Genomic DNA, 24726 nt, shown 5'->3' with positions numbered 1-24726 from the left:
GGGGGCGACGAGTGACTGTCTCCTCGGGCCCCGCCGCCCACTCCATCCGCTCCGCCCCCGCCGGGACGGGGTGCTCTGGGGCGCTGGGTGGGGGGCACCGTCCCAGCCGACCTGCCGCCCCGGGCGCCCGGGACCCTCGACCCCAAACTTCCGACTGGCATCTCTGAGTCCCGACAGCGGCTCATCTGTTGCTGTTTTGACTCCGCCAGCCCCGCCAGGCAGGCGCTGCCGACGCCCCCGGCCCAGCGCCCCGGCCCGGGAGGGAAGTTTGATAAAAACCCGGGGAAGGGGGCGCGACGGGGACCCGCCGGGGGAGGGATCGGGGCGGTTTGTGGAGACCAGGTCCCCACCGAGAAGGAAGGCGCGGCGGCCGGCGGGGCAAGGCGGCCGGGGGGGCGGGCGGGCGGGCGACGACTCCGGGACCCGGAGTCCCGGGCGGGCGGGGCGGCGGCCGGGCTGCGGGCGCCGCGAGGGGCGGCGGGCCCGGCCGGCGCTCCGCCCGCCACCTGCGCCGGCGCCTGCCCCGGCCGCGTCCCCTCGCCCCGGCTCCCCCTGCCAACTTCGCGGCCGGCCCCCTTTGTTCCCGTTTGTTGTGGCGACTCTTCGCCTTGGCCGGGCGATCCCACCGGCCCCGCTCAGCCCGCTCGGCGTCCGGGCAGCCCGGGGCCCCGCGCGTCCCGCTTGCCCGGCCGGGGCCGGGGGGGCTCGGTGCCCGGACCGCGGGGCGCGCGGCGCGGCGGCCGGGCGGAAGGGGATGCGGGCGGCGCGGCGGCGGCGAGGGGCCGGTGCCCGGCGGCAGCCGCGGCGGGGCCGGACGGGGTTTATTTACCTGCCGTGGAACCAGTCCTTGCAGATATCGCACTCGATCATGAAGCGGTTCACGTCGTACGGCTGCCGGCACACACAGTACACCGGCGGGGGCGGCGGGGGCGCCGAGGCCCGGCCCGGAGCCGCCACCGACACGGCTGCCGCGGCGGCTCCCGCTGCTGCTGCTCCCGCGGCCACCGCCGCTACCGCTCCGGCCATCTTTAAAACACACACACGCTCGCTCGCGGCTCCGCTCGCCGACTGGAGCGAGCGCCGCCGCCAGCCAGCCAGCGCCGCCTCCTGCAGCAGCCGGAGCAGCAGCCGGGGAGGCGGCGGCGGCGGCGGCGCTCAGTGCGCGCGCGCGCGGGGGGAAGGCGCGCGCACGACGCGCGAGGCCCGGCGGCTCCTTCCGGCGCTCCCCGCGGGGCCGTGCGTCTCGCGCACGTCGTCCGGCCGCCTGCGCTCTCCGCTCCCCCGCGCCGCCGGCGGGGCGCAGGGATCGGCTGAAGGGCACGCGGGGCGGGAGGGGCGGGAGGGGAGGAAGGCCGAGGATCTCGAAGACACGCGCGGCGGCGTGGGGCGCGTGGCCCCGGAGGGCAGCGGGCGCGTGCGGAGCCCGAGTCGGCGCGCGGAGCGGGAGCGAGGCCGGGAAGTTCCTGCGCCGGGACAGCGGCACGCGCCGTGCGGTGCTCGGAGGAGGGGAACCCGGGAGGTTAGAGCCCCCGCCAGGGCCCCCTCCGGACGCGGGAGACTCTACAGTCCATGAGCAGCCGCCCGCCGCCTCTGCGGGCCGAGCCCAGGGCTAGGAGTACTCAGAGTTGGTTGTGCCCCGCTGGGTGCAGGAACGCGCTGGGGGCCCATCCAAACTTGGAAAGCCACCCGCCCGAATCCCCACCGACCAGCCAGGACGTGGAAGTGTCGATGGAGCCTGTTGGGTGAAGGCGGTTGTTCCCAAGAGAGTTCATTAAAGTCTGTGAGCCCAGAGGGGCGGCCTCGTTGAGATGCGGTTGGTGGAGAAAGGATTGGAGAGGAACCTCGCGAGTTTGTCAGTGACATGATGTAGATGCGAATGCGCTCAGTCCCACGTTTGGAATTTAGGGGATAGAATTCTAAATGGCGGTGACACCTCGGAAAGGTGGTCCTGCAAAATCCAGGTAATATGTACTTGGCATATAATGGCCATTGATAAATATTTTTGAATGAAGGATGAGATTGATAAGAATAAATACAGATTGATAAGAATGGGGAGAGGTTGCGTTGGGATCATACATATGCCGATTGGAAGGGATGTTAAGGGTCAATGAATCAAATAATGGTACCTGAATTTCACGGGCATTTCTATCATTGGGAAAAGTCCCTCGGCTCCTATCTCAGCCGCCTCAGGCAAAGAATCGCTGGTCTATTCTAATATTTTTACAATCAAAGACAGTGAGTAGTAACTTGTAACTTGCCTAAAGTCTCTGATCTGAGCTGAAGGTAAAGTTTAAGTTTCTTCTGTGTCCAATCCTTTTTTCTGCCACACCACTGCTTGGCACATATTTTTCAGGAAAGGAAACACCTGGAAATCAGAGTTGACTATAAAGTCAATGAGTTTGAAACATATTTCTACTGGAGAAAAAAGGAAAGTAATTTTTGGCATTTGTTGAGAGGCATAGAGGATTGGTGGAGTGGAGAGAGCTTGCTTTCTGTAAGCTGTGTGACCTTGGGCAAGACACTCCATTCTCTTGAACCTAGGTCCTTGAAGACTTATTCAGAGAAAATTATGGGTAATAATACCTTCCATAACTACGTCACAGAGGTTTTATAACAAGCAAAAGAGACCATGTATTTTTTTAAAAGTACATTGTAGGTGCCCAGCATGCATGGCTTAGTGGTTGAGCATGACTATATATATATATATATATATATATATATATATATATATATATATATATATAGTCCAGTACTAATTGTGGTTTTAGGATATCTTGTAACATATCCCCCTCAGATAAGAGGGGATTACTATTCTAAGGAAATGGGAGTCAGATTTCTCACAGTTGAAGAAGAGAGTTACAATTACGGAATAATAACTGGAATGAACCTTCTGGTGGTGAATTGGCAATGGAGGTATCAATCTATTTCTATTTATAGAAATTGATATAGGTGAATAAGTACATCATGCTCTGTTCACTGAGAAGGTCTGAAATTAATGGCACAAAAAACAATGAGTACATCTAGCATAGATCTTGGTTTCTAAATACCATTCTCCTCTTCATTTTTTTCTTTTTGGCAAAATGGGTTGATTCCAGAACTAGAGAAGAGAAAGTACAGGCTGAGCCTGGAGCCTCTAGTTACGGAAGAAAGAGAGGACATGCTCAAAGAATAATGAGGCATGTCAAAAGGACACAGGCCACCAGGCCTATGTGGCTCAGTGTCAACCTATGAACCAGCAGGTCACGATTCAATTCCCCGTCAGGGCACAAGCTGGGGTTGTGGGCTCGAGCCCTAGTGTGGATCATACAGGAGGCAGCTGATCAATGATTCTCATCATTGATGTTTTTCTCTCTCTCCTCTCCCTCTCTGAAATCAATAAAAATGTTTTAAAAAGACACATGCCAACTTGTGTTCCACTGGCCAAATCTGGGACGAACTGGAGTCTTTTCTCCAATACTGTGCCTTGAACCCAGGAACATGCTTCCCGGACCTTAGGGAGACACCTCCTACCTAAGAGATCTCTTCTTCTGTGGAGCTCCTATAATCCTCCCAACAGGTTCCGGATATAGGCACACTGGTGCCTATGTAACCCATGGAATAATATAGGAAATCATACAAAGGTAAATAAACATAAAAGTTTGAAAAGGATGGGAAGATTTACGTAGTTTCAAAGTATCACCCCATAGAAAATTAGAGTAGCTTTATACTGAAGTCTGGCAGACACCATGTTAATCAAGTGATCAAGTGATGTCAGTAATGAGACAATAAAAACCATGCACCCCCTGCCCTGATCAGGTGGCACAGTGGGTTGGAGCATCGTCCCACATACTAAACAGTGGTAGGATCTATTCCTGATCAGGGCACATACCCAGGTTTTAGGGTCCATCTTGGGTTAGGGCCCACGTGGGAGGCAACTGATCGATGTTTCTCTCCCACATCGACATTTCTCTCTTTCTCTCCCCTCTTTCTCTTTCTCCCTCTCCCTCTCTCTAAATTCAATTTTTAAAATATCCTCAGGTGAGGATTTAAAAGAAGAAGAGTCTTGGGTTCGATTTCCGGTCAAGGGCACATACCTGAGTTGGAGGTTCAGTCCCCAGCCCTGATCAAGGTGCCTGTGGAAGGCAACCAATCCATATGTCTCTCTCGCATCAATGTTTCTCTCTTTCTTTCCCTCCTTCTCCCTCCCACCCTTCCACTCTCTCTAAAAAGCAATGGAAAAAAAATATCCTTGGGTGAGATTAAAAGTAAATAGAAATCACCAAGAATAAAAACACTGTAAGGAACACAAACTTGTAAGAAAAGGTTAAAAACATTGCAAACACAAATATTTAACCTTGAGAAGAAAGGGATAAAATCTAGAACTCTGACTAATGCCAAAATCTTAGTGACAAACTTCATGCACAGTAATTCAGAGAACAGACTTAGATTCCATAATCTTTCTCTGTGCCAACTTACTAAACGGTGAGTTGTAGTTTTCTCTTTCTCTCTATTTTATGTCAGTTCTCACCAGAAGATATTTTTCCATTGATTTTTAGAGAGAGTGGAAAGAAGGAGGAGGAAAGAGAGAGAAATATAGATGTGAGAGAGAGACATTAGTCAGTTGCCTCCTGAAACGGAAGTATGCGCCCTTGACCAGAATCAAACCTGGGACCCTTCAGTCCACAGGCCTCCCTGTATACACGAGAGCCAAACTGGTTAGGACTAGTTTTCTCGTTTTAATGGGGATGATAAGAGTACCTCACAGGGTTGGGTGCATTAAATGAGATAAAGTGCTGGCCACAATTCTTCATAACCCATATAGCTGTCAGCTATAATTATGAATAATTATTTATTGCTTAATAATAATACAAAGGCCTGAAGAGTACCTAGAGAATTAGGAGAAAAGGTTAGGAGAGTCTTATCCCAAAAACAGGAAAGGAGGGAATTGCAGAAAGAAAATTTATCAAAGAAAGACACTCAGGAGGGTTGGGGTCAGGGGAAGAGATCAACCAAAGGACGTGTATACCTGCATATAAACATAACCAATGGACACAGACAGCAGGGGGGCGAGGGCACGAATGGGGTGTGGTGGTGGCAATGCGGGGATGGGACACAAATGTAGTACCTTAACCAATAAAGAAAAAAAGAAAGAAAGACACTCAGCTCCACACCAACATTGGTTGGCAATGACTATGGGACTCTCTCTCTCTCTTCTTTGCAGGTAATCCAGTTCCATCAGATCTTCCTTAATTTTTATATCAAAGCCAAGCTGCTCTATTGTCTGCTTTAACATTCCACTTAAAACCCATTTCCCTGAAAAGGGATGTTTGCTCCAACCTAAAATCTCTGTTTCCTGCTTCTACTGAGATTACCTGTCTCCATGACCATGTCTGCTAGGCTCTTCCTTAGTATTCCCTCTCCCTCCTTTTTCTTCAAAACTCTGTTCATATATATATATACATACATACACCCAGAGAGTCTCCTAAATGCTACCAGCGCTATGCCCCGATCCTGCCATCCCTTATCTAATGAGAGGCCTTGCTCATAGGCGTGTGTCACATGTGTGAACAGTGTGGGAGCAGAAAAAAAGTTGATAGCTACCGTGTCTCCTTATAAAAATCTCCTGTGCCCAGTCTAACCATGAGAATGTCCAATAAAGGGACATTCTACAAAGTACTTGGCCAAGACTTCTTAAAGCTGTCCAAGATCATGACAAACAAGGAACTATTAAAGCCAAGAGGAGCCATGACAACTAAATGTAATCTGGAATTCTATAAAACTAAGGGAGTTAGGTTAAAACTAAGGAAATCTGGATAAACCATGGGCTTTAATCATAAGATCAATATTTTTTAAAATATATTTTATTGATTTTTTACAGAGAGGAAGAGAAAGGGATAGAGAGTTAGAAACATCAATGAGAGAGAAACATCAATCAGCTGCCTCTTGCACACCCCCTACTGGGGATGTGCCTGCAACCAAGGTACATGCCCTTGACCCGAATCGAACCTGGGACCCTTGAGTCTGCAGGCTGATGCTCTATCCACTGAGCCAAACCGGTTTCGGCCATAAGATCAATATTGATCCGTTAATTTTAACAAAAGTATCAGACAAATGTAGGAGGTTGGTAATAGAGGAAACTTGTTATATGAATATGGGAACTCTGTACTATCATCTCAATTTTTGTGTAAATTTAAACCTGTTCTAAAAAATAAAGTATTTAAGATTAAACAAAAAGGATTTCTATTTCAGGGGCCTAGAGTTTAGTGCTATGTTTTAAATGTGTGCTTATATAAATGCTTTAAATTTGTATATCACTTTGGTCTATCAAAACACTGCTGTGTGCATTGCCTACAAAGTCTCCATGTCTCAAATGCAAACCCAGTTACTGAAAAAGAGTCAGTTATGTAGGGCGCTAAGTCATGGCTTCCCATTCTGAGTTCTGTGGTACTTCGATGCAGTTTGGGAAGATATTTCCAGTGGGGTGAGCAACATATAGTTAATAATGATTAAGTCTAGAGAATTATGCATGTCTGTGTATGTGTGCCTGTGATTAGCCTGAGAGGTTGGCTAAACTGAAAAGTAAAGTAATGTACTCATCCATCCATTCATTCATCTTTGTTTAGTATCTACTACATACATATGGTAATTGCTAAGACTACCGGGATAAAAGGCACATTCCCTGTCTTCAATGGGCTCTCACTGTGAAAGAGATATAACATTGAAACACAATATGCTAAGTGTGTAGTGAGGAAAACACAAAGAGATACGGCAACATGTGGTGGGAACATCTAACCCAGACTGTTCAGGGGATGTTCACTCCTAAAGAACAAACATGAAAAGAAATCCTGTGTCTTTCTCCATCCCTATTTATGAAATACTTAAAATTTTACCTTCCAAGCAATATAGGGAAGTTTTATCCCCACCTCGAGTTAGGATATATAGAGATACGAGGTTTTTGTTTTTCAACGAATAAGAAGTGAACCACAATAATCAAGGTAGTACTTACTTAGTAAATGAGGTGGGGGGAGGGGGGTGTCTTTAAAGGGACTGAATGAGAGATAGGGGCAAAATCTCTAGTGTGTCAACAACCATAAATACTTACTAAGCACTCAAGGCAAAGTGTTTAACAATATTGCAGGTATACAAAAAAAAAATGATAAATGCTGCAATAGAAAATTATAGGCAAGTTCTTAATATATTTTGTTTCCATTCTTATTTCCTGGCTGATTCACTCATCTTCCCTTGTGTTTATTAGTAATCACCGGCCATTCCTAGTGATCAATAAACAAATATTTTTAAAACGCAAAGAATCTCTTTCATATTAAGCCCAACTAACAAGTAATTTTTTGGTAACCTGACATGGCAGCATTAAATATATCTGTAATGAGTTGAAATATTGTCCACTGTCTTTAAATTCTTGATAGATAACTTAAAAACATTTTTGCCTATGGATAACTAATTTAGAATGTATTAAGTCTGTAGATTAAATTAAATTGTGAGTCCTGCCTCTTAATTTTATTGCCTCACAGATTTATTCTGTTTTAGGTCCTACTTAAGAAATTAACATTAAAACCAAAAGAGGTTTAAAGTTTTCATGTTGCTTTATAAGTACAAAAGAAGCTGTAAAATACCACCAAATCCCCATTCCTGGAGACAGAGTTTAACATTCCCAGCTAACTTTTGCTTAAGCACTTAAAAATAGGAATTAATGGCCAAGACCGGTTTGGCTCAATGGATAGAGCGTCGGCTTAGGGACTGAAGGGTCCCAGGTTCGATTCTGGCCAAGGGCATGTACCTTGGTTGCGGGCATATCCCCAGTAGGGGATGTGCAAGAGGCAGCTGATCGATGACTCTCTCTCATCGATGTTTCTAACTCTCTATCTCTCTCCCTTCCTCTCTGTACAAAATCAATAAAATATATATTTTTTTAAAAATAGGAATTAATGTAGAATTAGCCTTAATATTCAAGGCCAACTGTGGGAAAGAAGTTTGTATCCCTATATGTTTAAGAAAGACCAGCTTTTTAAAAACACACTAAAAATATGACCTTAGCATGTAGTAACAAAAATAAGTTGGGTTAATAAGATCTTAGTAAGATCTGCTTCGTGGAAGGCACAATGCTGAATGGCATGGGGAAAATGAAAGAAATGTACAAATGGTTCCTGCTTTTCAGAGTAGAAACAGGGAGCAAAGGGTTAAGCACGAGGTACGCAGGGTGCCCTGAAAAGCCAAGATTTTCAGAGGACTTGAAGAAAGGAACATTCAACCCAGAACAAACACAGAACGATGTATAAAAAGGTGTGAGGAAGATGAAAGCCTAGGATGAGCTGGGCTTTGCCAAAATAAGTTAAGGACAACTGAAAGGACTCTTTAATCTATATTTAGAGGGAGAAAAAGAACAAGGAAGGTGTGGGCATGAAGCTTGGGGCAGATGGTGTAATACTGACAGATGATAAAGCAAAATTGCTCACCAGCTATTTAGTTTTTCTCTCTCTTATCAGAAAATGTCTTAGAGCTGGAAAATGTGCTCTGCTGAAAAAGATGGCATGTGGGACTAAGTATTGATTTGACCCATTTATCTGTGGCAGAATTGGGAAGACTAGAAATGTTCTCGTTTGAAACTAGACTTAGCTCCCAAATATGGGAGGGGCAGAGGCAACTGGTGCTAGAGAGGCAGACCCAGGGCAGATGCATGAAGGGTCAGTGTGTCCAAGGGAAACAGTAAAACCAGATGACAAAGCTGCTGGCAGTAGGACCAGACACAAGGTAATAAAGAATGAGGGCCCAGCGGGCATGGCTCAGTGGTTGAGCATCAACCTATGAACCAGGAAGTCATGGTTCGATTCCTGGTCAGGGTACATGCCCTGGTTGTGGGCTCCATCCCCAGTGTGGGGTGTGCAAGAAGCAGCCAATCAATGATTCTCTCTCATTATTAATGTTTCTATCTCTCTCCCCCCTCCCTTCCTCTATGAAATCAACAAAAATACTTTTCTTTTTTTTTTTAAGAATGAGAAATAAGCTGGTATTTATTGTATGTGCAGGAATTACTGTAGATACTTAATATACATGTTTTCATTTAATTCCTGCAACAATCTTAATAAGAATAAGTATTATGAGCCTTGGACTTTTCTAATGTGGAAAATAAGACTCCCCTAAGGTTATGCAGCTAGCAAGAGGAACAGGTGAGCCGAAACCGGTTTGGTTCAGTGGATAGAGCGTTGGCTTGGGGACTGAAGGGTCCCAGGTTCGATTCCGGTCAAGGGCATGTACCTTGGTTGCAGGCATATCCCCGGTAGGGGGTGTGCAAGAGGCAGCTGATCGATGACTCTCTCTCATCAATGTTTCTAACTATCTCTCTCCCTTCCTCTCTGTACAAAATCAATAAAATATATTTAAAAAAAAAAAAAAAAGAGGAACAGGTGAGATTTGATCCCATCTCTGTATGACTTCACAGTCCATGTCTTTCCTAGATCAATGATTTCCAACCTTTTTCATCTCATGGCACACAAAAACTAATTACTAAAATTCTGTGGCACACCAAAAAAGCTATTATATTTTTTGCCAATCTGGCCACACACACAAAAAAAAATAGGTACAATTTTGATTCATTCACATCAGATAGCTGTTGTTGTATTGGCTCTTGTCATTTTTTTATTTGACAATCTAAGAGAAAAGAGGTCAGAGCCCCGGACTAAATAGTCAAGTATTGCACGTTTTAAAAATTCTTGTGGCCTACCTGGGTGCCATGGCACCCCCGTTGAGAATCGCTGCTCCAGATCCTGGAGACAGCACAACGTGGAAGCCAGGGGATAATGAACTCAAGACTGAGAAGCCTCCACTGGCATCCAGGGAGTCTGTGAATGGCTACAAGGGCCACGTCACTGGCCTGGAGGTTACGGGGAGGGTGACCTTCCTGAGCAAGAAGACTGGCAAGAACAAAATTAGGTCCTCAGCCTACGCTGTCTTGGATCTAGCAAAAGAATGACCTAATCACAGGGACTAGGACAGAGGCCAGGAATTCAAAGTACAATTCAAGGAAGGATGACTTGATGCTGAGCCGCTGAAATACTTCCTGCCAAGATTCGTGCAACATGGGAGAACGGTAAAGAGGAACCTTGGGGTTATAGCTGGCCAGAGGCCTGGAGAGCTACCTGCCAGATGGGGGAGGGGGACAGAAGGATAGGAGGACAACACGAAGGACTCCAGGGGTTAAGAAATAAAACTGATCGAGTGCTTAAAATGGTCTTTTTAACAATAGGGGGGAAATAATGAGTGTGACAGAGAATATTGGAGCTTTGGGGGAGAAATTAATAAATAGCACTTAGAAGACTAAGCAAATAAAAAATGTTTATTTTAACTTTAGGACAAACTAAAGTTGTAAGAGAAAGGAAAAATCAAAGAATACTATGAGGTTCTGTAGTGAATCTTATGCAAACTTTGGCTATTTTTTTTTTTTTTATGGCATTACTGGAGGCCCAGTGCACGAAATTCCTGCATTTGCGGAGAGAGAGGGAGCAGGAGGAAGGGTTCCCTCAGCCCAGCCTGCGCCCTCTCACAGTCTGGGAGCCCTTGGAGGATGTCTGACTGAGAGCTTAGGCCCACTCCCCAGTATATCCTTAGCACTGCCATGAAGGTGGGAGAGGCTCCTGTCACCACTGCTGCACTTGCCAGTGGTGAGCCCAGCTCAAGGCTTCTGGCTGAGTGACACTCCCCCTGTGGGAGCACACTGACCACTAGGGGGCAGCTCCTGCATTGAGCATCTTCCCCCTGGTGGCTAGTGCACATCATAGCAACCAGTTGTTTCTCCATTTGGTTGATTTGCATATTAGCCTTTTATTGCATGGGATAAATGTACTTACCGTAGGATGGAAAAAAGGAGAATGGGGGCAGATGAGGTGAAAGAGTTTTAACATCCTCAGTAGCAATAACAGGAAGTCAATAGGTGTTATCCAAAACTGATAAATTAAGAAATTATCATATAAACATTTTATTTAGAAACTAGTGTCCCAGTGCATGAATTATTGCACATTGAAAGAAAATTAATTAGAAGAAATATTTTAATATCGCTATTTGCCCTTTCTCTATAATAGAAGTGTCAACCAAATTCACCATCGGCAGTGACAGATTGAAACACACACATGCAATTGGAGCCAGTGAGAGCTTTCTATGTCAACTTAGCCTTTTATAGATCTAGAACAAACTTGCTTAATTAGACCTGCTTTCTGATTTAGCTAAACTTTTTCCAGCCCAGTGAAGCACCCCAACTTCTCTTTTAGGTAATTGTCAGCAACACAGCAGTAAATATCAACATGAACCAGATTATTATTATTATAGGTCATGCAGGGAGAGCAAAGGGTAAAATATTTAATTACAGCAGTGTTTGAATATACTCTGTGCAGTGAAAAAACCTGAAGTTATTTTCAAGGTCCACCATTTCTTACTTCTTTTCAGTCAGGTCAAGTTTCTAAGCTTTCTAAATCTCTGTTTTCTGATTAATGAAAAGAAAATAGGATTCCACTGGGTCTCTTATCTACCTACTCTAGGACTTCAGTGAGGATCAAATGAGATGAGATATGGAAAACGCTTTACAGAAATTTGGTTACAGTGTAAAATGTTTCCATCTGGCTAAAAAGCAAGTCATGATCCTGGGCAGAAGAAACTCCAAGGAGGCTAGTCATTGCTAGGGAGAAGAAGCCAGGCATTGCTATGTGACATTATTATCTAGACAGAGGGAAGGACACTTAGCATATCCCCCTTTTATATACATAGATAAGGAGCCATCACTGTTGGTTCACAGGTGAATAATCTATATATATAAAAGCTCAGTGACCAAAACAGCAGAATAACCAGAACAACCGGTGGCTATGACGTACACTGTGGCAGCCAACCAGCCTGATCTGAGCCCTGATTGGCCTCCATCCCAGCCAGCCTGGCCTCCAATCAGCCCCCAACACCCTGAATGGGGGTGGGGCCAGCTGGCCAACTGCCTGCAGCCCCTCCCCACTGCTGGCCTAGCCCGATGGGCCCCCATTGGGGCAAGCTGGCTGACCCCACCTGTGCATGAATTTGTGCACCAAGCCTCTAGTATTTAAATAATTATTATATTAGAATGGGTTTTTTAATGATTTTTATTCTTAGACTCAATCTGCAATTGGAACACAGAAAACTATATATAATAATTTTATGGAACAGAATGTGAATATCATAAATCCTGACAATGTAAAAAAAAAAAAAAAAAAAAAAAAAAAAAAAGTCTAATAAAGAAATGAGAGCCAGATGAGAAAAGAAAGGAGAGAGTATGCCAATTTTCTTGTCTGTCAGAGCAGAGAGTCAATAGGATCTGCCTGAATTTGATAAATACAGAAATGAAGGCTTAGTATTTTACTTGAAGTTATAAACTATACCACAAAGGAACTAAAATAAGATATCTAAGGAACACTGGTTAGGAAAAGTAGGCAGCATTACAGATATACTAAAATCTTTATTCTCCTAACATTGATAAATCAAGAAACAAAGGTATTAGCAAATTATTTCTGGTTCTATGACAGAGAATCTTGACAATAGGGACTTCTGGGAAGTGGAACTGAGGGAGAAATTTGGGAAGGAGTGTGACATTTATTTTATTCGTATTTATTTTATATATTTTATATTTATTGTGTTATTTTTATTTTATACTTTTTCTGTATTATCTAATTTTTTGTTCATTAATTGTGTCTATAATTAAAAACCAGTTGTTCCAGATGGAAACAAGAGAGACAGGGATCAGTAGGAGCCAGTATGCTCAATGAACTTGATTTTCTTTCTGATTTCCTGGTTATTAGATTGGGAGATTAAGAAAACTCATTTCTGCTATGTCCCAACCCCTATTCTAAGAATTGGGGGTGGGGGTAGGGTGAGGGGAGTAAACTTTAAAAAGAAAAATAAACCAAAAAACCGTCCTCGTGGAACTTGCATCCTAGCGTAGGAAGCTGGCATCCTAGGACATACGTTCTAGAGAAACTTTCATTGGGGAAAAGTCAAGGGCTGCCTGGGCGTGGGGGGTGAGGTGTGGCCGACTTAGATGGGGTGGCCAGGTTTGGCCTCACTGATAAACTTCCTGAAGGCATGAGAGTGATAAGAATGTGGTTACTGGAGAGAAATATTCCAGACAGAACAGCCAGTGCAAAGGCCCTGGGGCAGGAAGTTCTAGGAACAGCAAGGAGACCAGAGTGGCTGGAGTGGAGGAAGCCAAAGAGAGTGGTCGAGGGAATGACAGGAGAGACATAAGGGGTTAGGGGCAGATCACATAGGCCTAACTGGCTGGTGGGAGGGTTTTGTTTTTTCTTCTGAACAAGATGGCAAGAGAAAGCCCTGGGACAGAGAAGAGCACAGTGCCTCTGAAACTAATATGTACTTGCATATCTGGGGGTCACCTGAGAATGCGGATTCTGATTCAGTAGGCTTGAGGTGGGCACTGAGATTCTCCAGTTTTTACTGGGTGATCAATTGCTGCCGGTCTGAGGACCACACTGTGAGTAGCAAGGGTTGCTCACCAAGCAGGAATAATAAGTCTCATAGACAGCTTCTGATAGCGGGGGACAAGCTGCTCTGAAAACTCTCTGAGCACTGGACCAGAAGATTGGCTCACATGGTTGGATATGCCATGAGGAGCCGAGGTACCCAGGCCAACAGCCTCTGAGGAACTGTATCTGGCCAACAACCACTTGAGTGAGCTTGGAAAAGAACCAAGCCTCCTTGTCAAGCCCAATCAGACCCCTTGATTGCAGCCTGGGAGAGACCCTGAGCCAGAAGACGCAGCTAAACCACACCCAGAGTCTAGACCGAGAACTGTGAAATAATCCATGTTGGTGTTTTTTAACTGCTACCTTTTAGAGTAATTTGTTACACAGCAATAGGCAACTGAGACACCATCAAAAGTTCCTTTTAAATATATGAGGCATTTCTAATTCTATATGCTGCATTATCGAGCTTATTCCTAACAGCAAGCACTTCCATGTCCACCAGGCATTGATGCCAACCAAATCTTCTGTATACAAGTTTACATACCTGATGACTGAAAGAATTTTCCGCAGACCAGATTTGGGCTCTATACATTTTTTTGTTTCTTTGTTAATCCTCACCCAAGGATATTTTTCCATAGCGTTTTTCACAGATAGTGAAAGGGAGGGAAGGAGAGAGAGAGAGAGAAAAAAATCAATTGGTTGCACGTGCCTGACTGGGGCCAAGGATCGAACCTGTAACCCAAGTATGTGCCCTTGATCGGAACTCAAGCCCACAACCCTTCAGTGCTCAGGCTGACCTCTAACCATTTAGCCACTCTGGCTAGGGCTGGCTCCATGCACTTAAAAACCTAGTCCCGTCTCCCTTACTCAAATATTTTATATAAAATTCCTAACGCTAGCCCTGCACCTTCATGTCATAGACCGTGGTGAATGAACAAAGTGGGAGGAGGAGTTGCCCTGGATGCAGCGGTATGATGGAGTTGGCTCATCTCGGCTCGTAAGAACTAATTGTTAGCTTCCCAGGAGTTTTGAGAGGCAGTTGTTAAACATAGACATTATTTATTAAATAAAATTAAATGATATAAACTTACCAGTAAATAAATAATACTAAAAACACAAATAATAAATACTCAAAACCCATCATTTCCCAAGTGATTTCCACCACAATTTGCCTTTATTCTGCTCTTGGAGTTGTTGATAGCTACAATGTTTATATGATGCAGATAATATGTAACGGTGTGTAGTTTTCCCAGCTCCGTAGGCAGTGAGGTCACACTGACAGCTTGGAATAGGCTTCCGTGGAGTATTTACACCACAGACATCAGTAAACACTACCAATCCAGTCGCTAAATAGCTAGCCGTGGCATAAACATACACAGGTCTGACTACAGCCTTTATGCATAGGCCCCACAAGACCCAAACAAAATGAAACCCCAACTTAATTTTCTGTTAACTGGATGCCAGCTTGCCTGTGGCCACTCCTGCCTCGCTCAGCTGAGGGAGAGTGTGAGGTAAAGGAAGTCACCGGGAAAGAGACAGCGGTGTGAACCAGGGGCATTTAAAATATCTTTTGCAAATTCTTAGCAACCAAGATTATCTGAACATCTTGCTAGGGCCCCACTCGACATTGGAAGAAGCTCCAGCAAGTCAGGGGTCCTGAAACGTAAGCTTCATCGGCTTCGTGGCAAGTCCATCTTTGCTCTAGAACTTTCTAGGTATTCCCACAGCCCCTCAACGGCTGCAGGCGGGGGAACCTGGGGTGGGGACCGGGAGAGCACTTTCATCTGACGTCTTTCTCCTGTCCTCTGGGCCAGTGCTGCTCGGTGGGCTCTCCACACACACACACACACACACACACACACACACACACGGACTTCACACTCTCCTCTCTGAAAGCACCTGCCCGTGTGGCTTATCCTTCTCACTCTCAGGTGCCAATCAGTATTCTTCTGCTGCAAGTATTGTAGGCTGGGCGCCTTTAACAACAGAAACTGACTCACATTTCTAGAGGCCAGACGTCCAAGATCAAGGTGTTGGCAGGTGTGGTTTCTTTGGAGGCCTCTTTCCTTGGCTTGAAGACGGCTGCCCTCTCTCAGGCTCTGTGCACAGGTGCCCTGGGTGTCAATCCGTGGCGTTTAAATGTCCTCTTCTTTATAGGACAGGTTGGATTAGGGCCTAACCCCAAAGGCCCTGTCATAACTTAGTCATCTCCAAATACAGCCACATCCTGAGGAACCGGGGTTAGGACTCCAGCAGAGGACACTGTCCCTCCTGAAGACACCGAGCTGCGGCCTCTTGTCCCAGCATCAACAGTAAACACAACTGCTGAGCAAGGACCTGAATTCCCAAAATGGAAAATATGTCAGTAAGTATGCTATCTTTTTTTTTTCTCTTTAACTACAGTTGGCACTCAATATTATATTAAGTTCAGGTATATAGCAGAGTGGTTAGAAAACTGTATAATTTACCAAGTGTTACCCTCACCCCCATGAATCTAGTACCCACCTGGCACCACACATAGTTATTGGCTATACTCCCTATGCTGAACTTTACATCCCCGTGACTGTAGCAGTAAATATTTTATTTATTTATTTGTTTGTTTGTTTGTTTGTTTGTTTTTATTTCAGAGAGGAAGGGAGAGGGAGAGAGATATAGAAACACCAGTGATGAGAGAGAATCATTGATTGGCTGCCTCCTGCACAACTCCCACTGGGAATCGATCCTGAAACCCGGGCAGGTGCCCTTGACCGTGACCTCCTGGTTCATAGGTCAATGTGCAACCGCTGAGCCACTCCAGTCGGGCAATAGCAGTACATATTTTTAAAACTACCATCCTGTGACAGAATCATCCAGTGGACAGTCACAGAGAATAGGGATCAGAACGATGGCTTCAGGGAGGCAGGTTTTAGCTTGGTGTGAAAGTCCTGGACAGAAGCTGTACTGCCTGATACCCAAAGGCCCTCCATCACCGGGTGCATTCAGACAGAACCCAGTTGTCAGAGAGAGGGCCCAAGTAGAAGCTGGAAAACTAGTCTGAGGGTACTCCCACACCAGAGGAGGTACGGGATTAGATGATTTTCAAGACTCTACTAGCCCCACAGTCTCCGATTTTTTCACAATCAGATGGCAATCACACCACTACGTAGCAAGTCTTTTATTTTAAAAAGGCAGAGCAAGTTACAATTGAAAACATACTTCATAACTTTGAGCTATTGCTAGCTAATTTTCCTTTAAAATTTTATCTGGAAAAGTTCTGAAATGGTTGAGAGGCAAAACAAAAACAAAAAATTCCCCAAGCTCCAAGATTTGAAACTCAGGGGTGGGGGGCGGAAATGTTCCAGATCTCAGCATGAAATAATCCAAAACAGGGAATATAATTTTCACATCTCTCGGAAAAATACTGAGTCATATTGCCCACCCACAGCTTACAAAAATAACAGAAATCCAGTGATTCAAGCAAGATACACTCTGCCATTGTCTGCCGCGAACATTTGAGTCATTCAGGAAAATGAGGAGCAAAGCTCCCGTCAGTGACAATCGTTTAAATTCCATGTCCCCAGGAGAATTTTGCAAGGAGGCCTTCTTTCCAGCCCCAAACATACCTTTCCCTCACACTCTGGAATACCTTCAGGTCAGAGATTGCCACGAGAACAAGTAGGCAGACAGAACATGGCCACAAGTTCAGGATCCGATGATTAGGACCCAAGGAATGAGGCCAAGAGGCCTGGGACCAAGAGCAGGAAATGCTTCCGGGAGACCCTCGTGACTCAGGGGGCGGAAGGAGGCCACACGTGTGCGCCCTCTGAGTTCCCCGCATCTCCCTGACTTTCTCTTTTCTAGACTCAGAAGCAGCAGGCTAGCCCTTCACCCGCGATTATACAACCCGGCCCTCCCTCCTCTTGCCAACCCTGTCTGTGCCTCACCCCACTTCTTTGCTTGCGCAGCCTTCCCTCCAGCTCCCCATTAACCCCTTGCTTCCCTGCTTGCTGCCTAGCCGTGTCTGATGGCAGTAACTGCTCAGGGAATGTCTGATGCGGAGAAAATGACAACAGAACCAGAAGCAATTCTGAGCAAGGTGCGCCTGAGCCTGTCACTGCCAAAGGAGCTACCTTAGCGGTCCCTTCTTCCACGAGGAACTTCCACCCCTCCGTTTCCTCGTTACCCATCCCGTTCCGATCCCTCGGCTTCTGGTGGGTACCACCACTGAATCTGTGGTGACGTTACCGAAATGGCTCCTGGAGTGGCACCAAAGGCCTCTGGATGCCAAAGGAGGGCCTGTTGCCCATGCTCATCCTGCTCCGTGGACGGTGGTGACGACCCCCTGCCTAAAAGAAGTCAACTTTGTGGCACCCTGGTTTCCCTGGTTACTATACCAGCTAACCTCTGCACGGCCCTTTCCCTCCACACCTGCTCCTTGGCCTGGTCTTCTTGCCCACTCCTCCTTCTTCCCACCCTCTAAACACCAGAGCCCCTCCCTCTCCCCTCAGAGCCCCTCAGCTCCTGCAAGCCCCCTCACATGGAGCTTTAGCCTTTCACTCCGCCAGTTCAGCTCAAGGCACCTTCCTACAGCAGCGCACTGATCCGTGCTGCCCTGCTCATGAAACTTCAGTGGGTCTCCGTTATCCCCTGAGATAAAAAATGGATTGTTGTTGTTGTTACAAATTCAGAACTCTGCAGGGCAGGCTGGACACCCAGGGAAGAGCTGATGTTGCAGCTCACGCCCAAGGACAGTCTGCTGGCAGAATTCCCTCTTTCTTGAGAGAAGTTGATCTTTTTCTAGGGCCTTCGACTGATTGTTTCAAGCCCACCCACATTATGGAGGGCAGTCTACTTTCTCAAAGTCCACCCATTTAAATGTCAATTCCATCCAAAAAATACCGCCTTAGTCAGCTCATGCTGCTACATCAAACACCATAAACTGGGTGTCTTAAACAACAAACATTTACTTCTCACAGCCTGGCGGCTGAGAAGTCCAAGATCAAGGTTCTGTAGTTAAAACAGTTTCTGTGATAAGCCAATTTTGTTCCTGGTGAGATCCCACTTTCTTTTATTAAAAAAAATTTTTTTTTAATTTTTTAATCCTTACCTGAGGATATTTCTTCTATTGATTTTTAGAGAGAAGGGAAGGAGAGTGAGAAGAGAGAGAGAAAGAGAGGGAGATAGAGAGAGAAAAAGAGAGAGAGAGAGACATCAATTGATTGTCTCTCACACATGCCTCCACTGGGACTGGGGATCAAACCTGCAACCCAGGTATGTGCCCTTGGCTGGAAATAGTGGTTAGAGTGCAGGCCAACACTCTAACCACTGAGCCACTGCTCAGGCGAGAGCCCATTTTCTGGTTTGTAGATGGATGCCTTATTGCTGTGTCCTCACTTGGCAGAGAGAGAGCGAAATCGTCTCTCTGTGACTCTTGTTTTGAGGCACTAATCCCATCATGGGGGCCCAACCTCATGACTTAATCACCACCCAAAGCCCCTCCTCCAAACACCCGAACACTGGGGATTGGGGCTTCAACATATGAATTAGGGGGGGCACAAACATTCAGTCCAAAGCAAATGTTTTCATAGAAACATCTAGAAATACCTATTCTGGCCTCCCCAGGCTGACATAAAATTAACTATGATAGTCTCCCTAAACTCACATCAGCTCCCTCATTCAACTCAGAGGCGACTGGGCTCAGCTGGGTTCCTCCCCACTCACTGCAGATTGGAACTCTGCAGGTAGTCATCTGGGGGGGCTTCATGGTACCCCTCCCTTGCTTCTATTCTTTCCAGTATCATGTCTTGCATTGCATGTAGTACAATGTCTGAAAACTGCACTTACACATTTTGCCTGGTTCTAGGTGGGCAGAATCTCTCTCTACACTAGGGGTGTCGAACTCAATCAGAGAAGGGGCCAAAATCTAAAATCCAGCCTAAATCGCGGGCTGAATGGTTTACTGAACAGTCATAAACTGACAATGTCATAAACTGACAGCGGAGTGCAGTGATGACAGCGCGGTGCGGGCCACATTGCAAGGCCTGGCGGGCTGGATTTGGCCCGCGGGCCTTGTGTTTGACACATGTGCTCTACACCATGCTATATGGAGTGCTTTGTTCATAAGTAATCGATAATGTTATAAAATAGTATTTGTATTTTCTGATTTTAAAATTAATCTGCTTGTCACAGAAACTGTTTTAACTACAGAAAAATACAAAGAAAAAAAACCAGTTCACACATAAGCTCCCACCTTGAGCTATATAATCATCCTCTCTCCTGAACATATTATTCTCTTTCTAAATACATTTATGAGTACTTTTGTGATTATTACTATTAGTATTAACTCGGTAAACACGTTTGAATGCATACCAGTGAATTGGTGCTAAAGAGTCAAGGACCACACACACAAATCCTCGGAGAATCCCACCTCTTTACTCCTAAGTGGGCAGCCAACCGCGGCTGGACAGGTGGGTGCAGCTGCTAGAGGAGTCGGACAAGCAGAGTCTGAATACAGAGCCCGAACCCCATCAGCTTTTTGTTTGTTTGTTTTGTTAATCCTCACCTGACAATATTTTTCCATTGATTTTTTTTTTTTTAAGAGTGAAAGGGAGGGGGAAAGACAGAGAGAAACAAACATCGATGTGAGGGAGATACATCAATTGGTTGCCTCCTGCACACGCCTGGACAGGGGCTGGGAATCGAGCCTGAACCGAGGTGCGTGCCCTTGCCTGGAATTGAACCCAGAACCCTCAGTCCACAGGCCAATGCTCTATCCACTGAGCCAAACTGGCTAAGGCACAATCAGCTTTTGAGGTGTGAGTTGCCCTCAGCTGGCAAGCACCAAAGTGCTCTTTCCAGAACAAAACTTACTCCCATCCAGGAAAAGGAGGGAGAGGGGTCTGCCTAGCGGGTCCAGTCTGAAATGACTGATGGGAGGCGGGGAGAGCCACCTGAGCGGTCACAGGTGCTCAGCCCTCTGAGGCGCCACCCGCTACACCACGTGCAGGAAGCGACATCACAAGTCTTTTGACTTCGTGAGTAAAATGCCCTTTCCTCCCTCCTCCCGGTGCCATGCTCACAGGCAGCCGACCCGAGCGCTGCTTGGAACGGTGAGTGGAATATATGAACACGATAATAGCAGGGCTCTGAGAAGCAAATCTTTTTTCTGGAAAGTGCTGCCTCTCCGAGCTGGTTTCACCTCGGCCAGAGTGTTGTTGGCTCTGCCCTCAGGCTCCAGTGTTCTGCACTCACCCCCCCCCCCCCCCCCCAGGAGCAGGGCCCAGTGAATCGGCTCACGAATGCAGAGATTTTCATCACCCTTTTCGTTGTCAATGTCTGACCCTCCGTCATTGTTCAGGGAAGCAGGCTGGTGTCCTTTGACTCCTGCCATTGATCTCTGACCTCTCAATTGCTTTTGGTGGCTCTCTGGGAGTATTGGGGGTTTGAAGATTGGGGGAGGAAGAATGTTCAAAAGTCTATCAAGCAGAAATAGAAGAAATTCTCTTTTGATGAGAATCCAAAAGAAAACTTAAAATATATAGGGGAGAGAGAGAGAGAGAGAGAGAGAGAGAGAGAGAGAGAGAGAGAGAGAGAGGGAATTTTTCCCCCTACATTAAACACTGGGGATCCTGAGGCTGGAGACAGCCAAGTGTCATATCGCGTAAGCTCAGCCAAACACAGGCAAACATCTTCCATGGTAATAAGATCTCAGCTCCCACTGACAGGGTTTAAGCAAGCGCCCCTTTCCCCTCTTTTTCATCTCGGTCAGGGAAGGTAGCAGGATGCTATGGTAGCTGAGAGCACAGCTGCCAAGAGTTACACACCAGAGCTTGCATCCTAGCCCCGCCACCTAACGCCAGGAGCAAAACCACCGTGCACAAGGCGGGGCTGAGTTTCAGAGCACCAGCCTCGAGAGACGGTGACGATTCAGGGAGGTCAGAGGTAGAGGGTTTAGAAGGTCCCTGGCACTGAGTCAATCTCACTAAATCTGAGCTATTATTATTGTATTTTCCAGAACTTTCTCCTTGCATACTCCTTTAATCATTGCATTTTATTTTAAACAAATTATGAGGGTAGAGTGGTAGATGGTTATGAAAAGTTGAAGAGATGGTAAAGCCAACTTTTCTAGAAGATAAACGAACGGGGAAACTTGAGGGAATGAGAAATATAATAAATGGAAAAGATGCATAAGTGCCCTTTAAAAGATTGGAATCACTTTGATGCTAGGGAACATTAAAATGTACTATGTGCAACTTCCTCGTAGAATTTTTATATAATAACTCTAAGAGCACAGCTCCCCCAAGCATTAACTATAAATCTATCAGTTCACTTTAAGGTTACATGTTTTGCATTCTTGTTGTGAATGGAGCTGCAAGATGCTGAAAGAATCCAAGCTGTCAGTTTTTGCCTCTTAGGAGAACAGACAAATTCTAAGAAGTGGGGCGGAAAGTCAGCCTTACAGTAAAACAAAGAAAGTCATTATGTTCTCGGCACTCAGCGAGCTCCTCCGTGTCAGAAAGATACAGAAGCCGTGGTCTCCAAAAGAGGAACCGAGAATAAAGCCAGCCAGGTTCGCAGGGAACATCTTTTTTTCTAGTGCTCTCACCAGTCTTGTTTTGTGTGCTGCCACTAACACAAATCTCTGCTTTTTGTGTGGGTGGCCTTTTTTTTTTTTTTTTTTTTTTTTTTTTTTTTTATCACCTTCAAGGATTTTGGAAGAATAAAGTTTTGTCCAAGCTAGAATGAATTGCTCTGTCTTTCCCCCATGCTAGCTTCTTTCGGGAACAAATATATGTAATTTGTTTGTTCACTCAATAGTATTGACCAAGTGCTTCTGATGAGCCAGGCACTGAGCTCAGGGACGTGAAGACACTCGTGGCCCGTAAACTTGAGGATTCACAGGAGGGAGAGAGACTTGGAAAAAAGTAAAAGTACTAATGAGCTGCAGGAGCTGTGCCTGATGTTTGAGAGGGGAACTCGGGGACAGTGCTGTTCGGAAGGAGAGGAAGCTCAGTCTCCCCATCAGTGAGAGAGTTAGGAAATCGGGGCGGGGGGGGGGGGGGGCGGGGGAGCACATCTGATGATTCGTTTTCAGATGCACTTTCCAGACAAACCTTTTCCTTTCCTTTTCCGCAGGGCTTGAAAGTCGCCAGGACCCACTACTTGCAAAGGCCTCGGGGAAACATGGTGGGATATTTTCAGTCTCGGAGGGAGCTGATATCACCAGCGTATCATTTAGAAATGGCTGACAGAGATGCTCAGCCTGGCCCCTCCCAGTCCCCCTCACTGTGCCCGGCCGTGAGTTATCCTGCGTCCTGCAGGGAGCTCCCCAGGCTGAGCCCAGTGGTCATGCTCACCAAGGACAACCATCCTCACATCTAGAAGCCCTTTGGGCACCTCACATCGAACTCCAAAGAACTTCTTTGCTTTTTATAGTCTCTGAGCACATTATCGGGGGACCCCTAGCAAGATGCACTATAGAATTCCAGCGTCATTTCTCCCCCAGACATTCTTTTCTTTGTATCTCTCCTTGAAGATGGCATCTACTCAAGTGGCTTTTATGGGAATGATAATAGGTCACGGCTGAGAGATGAGTTGGTATAAGGAGGGGTGTGAGGGGAGCAGGAGTCCAGGTGGAAGGGGGTGAGCAGACAGGCTGGGGTCAAGGTCAAAGGAGATGGCAAGCTATGAACCCCAGAGCTGGCTGCTGGGGGCACAGAGCAAGGAGCCAGTGTGAGCCAGGGTCCCCAGGGCCCTGTCAGTGCCCTCCTCCCTATGTGCACCAGGTCCTGATGCTAGGGCCCTCCTCTGACTTCTAGAAGCATCTGTACCAGCTTTCCAGACTTAGGGATGAAGAGGTGTCTCAGGTCTGCAGGCAAACAGACTGAGACAGAGCCCGGCACACAGGAAGTTCACTGGGAATGCCCTGGTTCACTCGCGGATGGGGCAGGGGGAGGTTGAAGGGAGCAGCTCAGGCAGAGCGAGAGGCTGAGGGGTGATGTGCTCACAGCAAAGGCCTCAGCAACCCCATGGGGAGCTCAGGATCTGGGACTGCCCTCAGAGTAAAAAGGGGGGCCATACCCTGACACTGACCAGTTCCTGGATGTGGGCTGCCTGGCAGAAAGAAGGTGACCTTGAGCAGGAAGGTCAATTCCTGAAATGAGACTCGACTTAGAGCCCTCAGCCACCATCCCAGCAGCAGCCGCAGAAGGCACTTCTGAGGGGTGTGATTACATAACAGATGAGTAGTCATGGCCTGTACTTCTCATTGTCTGCGCGCTGGATGATAGCTGACTGTGGGAAAGACTCATCCTTCTCTAAGTGTCCCCCTACACGGCCTTGCCTGTTAGGGAACTCCAGGCAGGATAACCAATCGGATGGGTAAAGACCCTGCGACCAGGCACCAGCCCCAATCAATGGGCATGCAGAGGACCGTCATCTTGGCTTGGGGTCCCCTCTCTTCCTAGAGCACTGAGGGTCATTGGTGCCTCTCAGAACCTCAACTCCTGCTGACCCAGAAACACAAGCACAGTGGGGCTCAGAGAGCATCACCTGGGAACGTGGTGGAAATGCCCATCCCCGGGCCCCAGCCCGGAACCGCAGAATCAGAAACTGCAGACGTGAGGCCCGCCCAGTGGCCCAGGCTCACCAGTGTGAGAACCACAGCACAGGCCTGATGTCACCTGAGATGAGACATAATGAAGTTGTAAGTGCTGTTCGTTGGCATCTTGCCTCTTGCCCAGGTCCCTGGGCTGGTTGTCATTTCCTCCTCGAAGCTAAAGGGTGGGGCACTGGGTGCTACTTCCTTGGCTGAGAAAAAAACAACCTCTTCTGCCCAGGCCACGCCCCTGTGGGCGGGGCAGTGGGCGGGGCTGTCGCTGCGGGGGGCGGGGCTGACTGGGGTGCAGGAGCCCAGGCGTTTGGGTTCTCTTTGCACCACCCAGCCCTGTGAGAAAATAGAAGTGGCTCCCTCGGAGCTGGTTTCATTTCTGCAACTGCTCACCCAGCTGGTTTATATTGAAACCCGTGCACGCTCCGGACAGGGAAGACAGAGCCCTGTGTGACGGGAGCGTGGAGCGCACTGAGAGAGCACGTGCACTCACCTGATTCAGGGCTATGTTCTGTGCAGGGAGGACTGCGAAGACCCCCAGGAGGAGGCTGGAAGGAAGGACAGGCCTGGGGGCCAGGAGAAGGGGAGAGGAGAGGGGGTGGGACATGAACATGCAGGACCAGAGGCAGGGAGGAGGCAGGGAGACAGGAGAGGAAA

At 47.0% G+C, this 24726-nt stretch overlaps 1 protein-coding gene and 1 long non-coding RNA gene across 2 annotated transcripts in view; one reads left to right on the top strand and one right to left on the bottom strand.

Annotated features, from left to right (window-relative positions):
- Positions 1-1165, bottom strand: part of KDM7A (lysine demethylase 7A) — an 81973-nt gene extending 80808 nt beyond the window's left edge. Inside the window, exon 1 of the mRNA XM_084896744.1 lies at positions 830-1165. Coding sequence (XP_084752870.1) covers positions 830-1026 — 197 coding nt within the window. The 5' untranslated portion in view covers positions 1027-1165. The remainder of the gene's footprint in view (positions 1-829) is intronic.
- A 153-nt stretch (positions 1166-1318) lies between these two features.
- Positions 1319-24116, top strand: LOC311629035. The gene is made up of 3 exons (XR_014796125.1): positions 1319-1961; positions 15702-15846; positions 22596-24116. It is a non-coding gene; the product is annotated as an uncharacterized lncRNA (long non-coding RNA).
- The last annotated feature ends 610 nt before the right edge of the window (positions 24117-24726 follow it).

This window comes from Pipistrellus hanaki, assembly GCF_964339955.1.
Source record: "Pipistrellus hanaki genome assembly, chromosome: 10".
NCBI lineage: Eukaryota > Metazoa > Chordata > Mammalia > Chiroptera > Vespertilionidae > Pipistrellus > Pipistrellus hanaki.
Note: the sequence above shows the minus strand (reverse complement) of the source record. Positions and strands in the feature narration are given on the sequence as shown.